The 4,778-nt window shown below is 45.4% G+C and overlaps 1 protein-coding gene across 1 annotated transcript; it reads right to left on the reverse strand.

Annotated features, from left to right (window-relative positions):
- Window positions 1–270: 270 nt before the first annotated feature.
- Window positions 271–2,808, reverse strand: egr2b (early growth response 2b). The gene is made up of 2 exons (XM_023271215.3): window positions 2,420–2,808; window positions 271–2,146 (listed from the first exon to the last, which is right to left on the reverse strand). Exons 1-2 carry the CDS (start codon window positions 2,589–2,591, stop codon window positions 984–986), a joined length of 1,335 nt encoding a protein of 444 aa, XP_023126983.2. The 5' UTR covers window positions 2,592–2,808; the 3' UTR covers window positions 271–983.
- Between the last annotated feature and the right edge of the window lie 1,970 nt (window positions 2,809–4,778).

The following is a 4,778-nucleotide window of genomic DNA, read 5'->3' on the forward strand; positions in this document are numbered from 1 at the left end:
GCTGTGGCTGCCGAGTTTAACACCAACTCCTACCAGATATCCTGTTTACAACCTAATTTAACACCAAAATAAAACGTGAGTGGGCAACAGCCTTGAGTCAGAGATGCCATTCGTGACGCAACGTGGGATTTACCCGATAAAATTTCCAACACCAATAATATAAATGCAGATTAAAAAAAAAACCTTCAAACCAGCGACGCTTTTGGGTTCCGTGAACGCACCGTCGCTCCGTTCTAGTTCTGAGTAATAAAGCAAACTGCTGATACCGGCTGTGTTTATCATCCTCATACATTTAATAGGTTACATTACATTACAACAAAACTGTCAGGTCGGTATGAGTTCAACATATTTACACATGGTTTTACACATGAACCACAACTGCTGAACACTTAGACTCACACGAGACGAAATGTGTACAAAAATAGAATGTTTTCCAACTTTACATATTAAAGGACAAATATACATTGTATTAGAAGCGTCCTTGATTCAATCAGTGTACAAAAAGACACACGGCAAGGCACTGAAGGGAGAATACAGCCATCAGCAAACGTGTTAAAAATGAATTCTTTGTCAATTAAATAACTTAAAACTGTTTTATTTCTTTGTAACCTTATTGCAGTTATTTCACATTTACACACATGTGGGCTGTGCGCTCCGCTTGAGGAGTGTTGGGGATTTTTATTTTATTTTTTTACTTTATATTACAAACTCCCTTGTAAATTCCTATGAATTAATGGCTATATTTACTTATATGTTCAATAGACTGTGCAAGCAAAGTGCATTCGTGTCCCTCTTTCTGCAGCAGGAATTGGTGCGTAATTACGCACGACTGCGCAAAAGTTTTCACTTATTCCCACTCTGGTGATTGCGCTGCAGTCTTCAGTTCACAACAATTTCGATATCATCATCTGATAGTTATTTTTTCTTTTAGGGGTTAGTGTGCGTCACGCTGCCATGGTGATATCAGGACGTTCCAGGGAAGCCTATGAACAGATCCCGTTGGTAGCGCTGACGCCACCTGACCGCTCCAGTCCGGAGCTGCTGGACGAGGAGGAGGACGAGGAGGAGACAGTGGAGGACTTCCTCTCCTTCTGCCTCAGGTGGATTTTAGTGTGTCTCTTCCTCTCGTCGCTCCGAGCGAACTTGCGACCGCAGAAGTCACAGGCGAACGGCTTCTCTCCCGTGTGCGTCCGGATGTGCGTGGTGAGGTGGTCGCTACGGCTGAAGTTGCGCATGCAGATCCGGCACTGAAACGGCTTGTGTCCCGTGTGGATGCGGATGTGTCTGGTCAGTTCGTCTGAGCGGGAGAACCGCCGGTCGCAGCCCTCCGCCGGACAGGGGTACGGCCGCTCATGGATGGGCGTCTTGCTGGGTCTGTTCGGGTATTTTCTGGGCCTCAGGATCGGCCTCAGGGGCAGGTTCTGTGGGCTGTAGGCGGTGGGGAGCCTGGGCGGTCCTCCCTCGGAGCCACTGCCAACTGGACCCCCCAGAGTAAAGTTTCTGATAGTGTTCAGCGGGGTCAGCGGCGGGGGGACGCGGAATGTATCAAGCGGACACTGGCCGAACGGTTTCCGATCCTGGATACCTGCCGTGTGCATGTCCCGCTGGCACGCCGGCTGGAAGAAGCCCGAGTAGTCAGGAATTATGGGGAAAAGCCCCGGTGCGTCTGAGCTTCCGGGCTGCTTTGGCGAAGAGTAGGAGGGTGGAGGGTAAGAAGCGATGGGGCAAGTGGACGTGGACAAAAACGCCGAGGGGTCCTGATACACCTCCCCGCAGCCGGAGGAGGAGTAGGGAGGCGGGGGTGAGTACAGGTGGTGGTGGTGGTCTATCTCTGCCTGGCTCTGAGCCGCCATGGTGCAACTTAAATTTCCGCTGGAGAAGTGATTGGGAGATCCTGAAGAGGCCGGGGAGGAGGACGCTGAGGAGGAGGGAGGAGGAGGCGGCTGGGCCACGTTGAAGATGCCGGAGACGATGTTGATCACTCCCTCGGGGTTCCAGTTACTCGGATACTGGGAGTCTATGGAGAACTTTCCCATGTAGGTGAAGGTCTGGTTGCGGTGGGGTGCGGGCTGAGAGAAGCCGCTGGAGTAGGAGGACAGGTCCAGGGAGCGTTTCTCTGCGCTCAGGTCTGCGCCCATCAACCCATCTGGAGGAAAACAAACAAACAAAAAAAAAACATAAATCATCAACATGTTACTAAAAAAAAAAAAGCAACAGCAAAGTAGGAAGAAAGTGAGGAGCAGCTGGAGCACCATTACGCACGAAGTCTTGTCATGTTAATATTATATGAAACTGTTAAAATCACTCTTCTACGGTGACGAAACAAAACACTTTCACCATTTCATTAACAGTTTGTGAAGATAGATAACTTTACTGCACTAATAAGTGTTCCTTCGTGATACACAGTGATTCATCTTACCTGCTGCCACATTAATCTGGTCGTAATGCGCTCCTAAGTCGCTGTTGGGGAAGATGGCAACAGAGGTCGGCAGGCTGGTGGCGATGTCATCCACCGAGTACACGCTCTCTGCTGCGGGATGCACGAACCCCCCGAGATTTACCGGCACCTTTTCCAGAGTTTTTGCCGTCATCGTGGAGAGGAGAAATAAACCGGCGCTTTCTGCGCGTCTCTCTTGTTTCTTTTCCGTTCTTTCCCTAGAAGCTTATACCAACTAGTAGTGAGTAACCCAGCCAGGCGGGGTCACCACTGCATGTCTCTGTCCGGCCGTGAGACGATGAGCTCTGTGTTACTCCTGCTGATAAAAGTTCAAAGTGTGTAAAGTAACGGGAGCGGGGTCCCTGACACCGCTGTGTATATATGGGAACCTTTTCAATGCTGCCGCCACGTCATTACCCAAATATGGAGTGGGAGGGATGATGAGCGGAGAGGTTCGAGGCGCCGCCGGTGCTGATTGGCTCGGAGGCTCCATGACGATTTCAAAGGGAATCACTTGTCAATGGAGCACCCGCCGCACCAGAGAGATAACGCGGACTTTTCCACCCGCACGAACAAAATAAGAAAAACTTCACACCGGCAACATACATCAAAAATAGCATACATAGCTTACTGACTTCTCTTTCGTTTCTATTCTTTCTGTTTTTTTCAAAGTTATTATCTTCTATTTAATTGATATCAAATGCTGAATTCCGGCTCAACCCATAAATGGTTGGATCCGGTGAGAAGAGGAACACCCCTATGCTCCATATTTGGTTTCCGGAATATGACCGTCGGAAAGTGACGAGTTTTACCGAGCTGAGAGAGACAGAGAGAGAGAGAGAGAGAGAGAGAGAGAGAACCACAATCAAATGAGACGGACAGGGGAGTGGAATTTAGGTGCGATATGCTGCTTGAGCTCGGAAACTCCTGGTCAAAGATAGTAACCTGAAGAGTAAACTGTAGTCATACAGAGATATTTTTGGAACTTAGGAAAAGGAAACCAGGGGCTATTTAAAGATGCAGAGGTGGTGGGCTGTGTAAAATAAACACACGGAAAACAATAAAGGTCACAGCAGCTCAAAGAAATATTCCAATAAATAAAACATAGTCTGCTTATGTTCTAATAAAAAAAAGTTTTATTTAGTAGGCAGTATGGTGTTGTTTTATCATCAAATATCAAAATGAATTGTTTTGTTTCATGTGATGATGTTTTCCTAAAATTTGACGATGTAGTTTGTTTTATACATGCAGAGTTTGTTAGAGTTTTTTTGTGAGTCACAAGAAGACTGTACGCCATTCTGTGGCCTGTTTAGGAAGTGTGTTTTCTGATACACACGCACGCACACACACGCACACGCACGCACACAGACACACCAGGTCATGGACTTGTGACTTGTTCTGCTGTTTGATCTTGTAAAGTCCCTCTGTGGGTGGTAAGAAGTTGACAGACAGAAAACAGAAAATACTGGTCAATTTGGGTGGAATATACTGAGAGACTTTCCACTGTGTGTGTGTGTGTGTGTGTGTGTGTGTGTGTGTCTGATCCAGATCATATTGCTGAAGCTGACTGATTGTGGCTAATTCAGCCAGATATTAGAGTGGATGCCAGAACAGATGCAAACACAACATTTCCCATCATAATGAATTCAAGGGAGGCCTGGATTAAAATCTACCAAATGTACATTTCATACAGATTCTTTAGTATGAAATGACGGATTCCAGTGTCTATATCTGGTAACTAGTGGTATTCTAAAGCTATCCACACCATTTGTAATGTAAACACTGTGTTTTATTCTATGGAGATCTAACTGAACAATTGAGGAGCACGTCTGGAAAGAATAAAGCTGAAAAATAGCCTGATAACTGATCCAGTACACACTTTAAATTAACACAGTTTGAAAAAAATCCTGTATTTGTTATTTCTATTTTGCTACTAACCTCTGTGTAATTGTGTATATTCCACTAGCCTTTGTTTATTGTATTGTACTCTGTCAAAATAATTTCATCCTCTGGGATGAAAAAAGTGGATCTTATCTTATAATCCAGCATTTTGATCCACGCTGAAATACCTTAATAATAACTGATAGATCACTATGAGTTTCCACAGATATATATATGTCACAGATATTTGGTGTCTCTGTGAGGTGAATCCTTTTGTCTTCAGTGAAACTCTAACTCCTCTTTAGCGCTATGGAAAGGGTGTCTTTACTAAAATTAGTATTGGGTGGATTGTTGTGAAATTTGTCTTGGATATTCATGGTTTGTTGCTGATGAATCATCGCGATCCTCTGACTTTTCTTCTCGTGTCATAATGACATTCATATTTGTGATTTTGATAAAG

This window comes from Amphiprion ocellaris, chromosome 18 (genome assembly GCF_022539595.1).
Source record: "Amphiprion ocellaris isolate individual 3 ecotype Okinawa chromosome 18, ASM2253959v1, whole genome shotgun sequence".
In the NCBI taxonomy this organism is placed as follows: Eukaryota; Metazoa; Chordata; class Actinopteri; family Pomacentridae; genus Amphiprion; species Amphiprion ocellaris.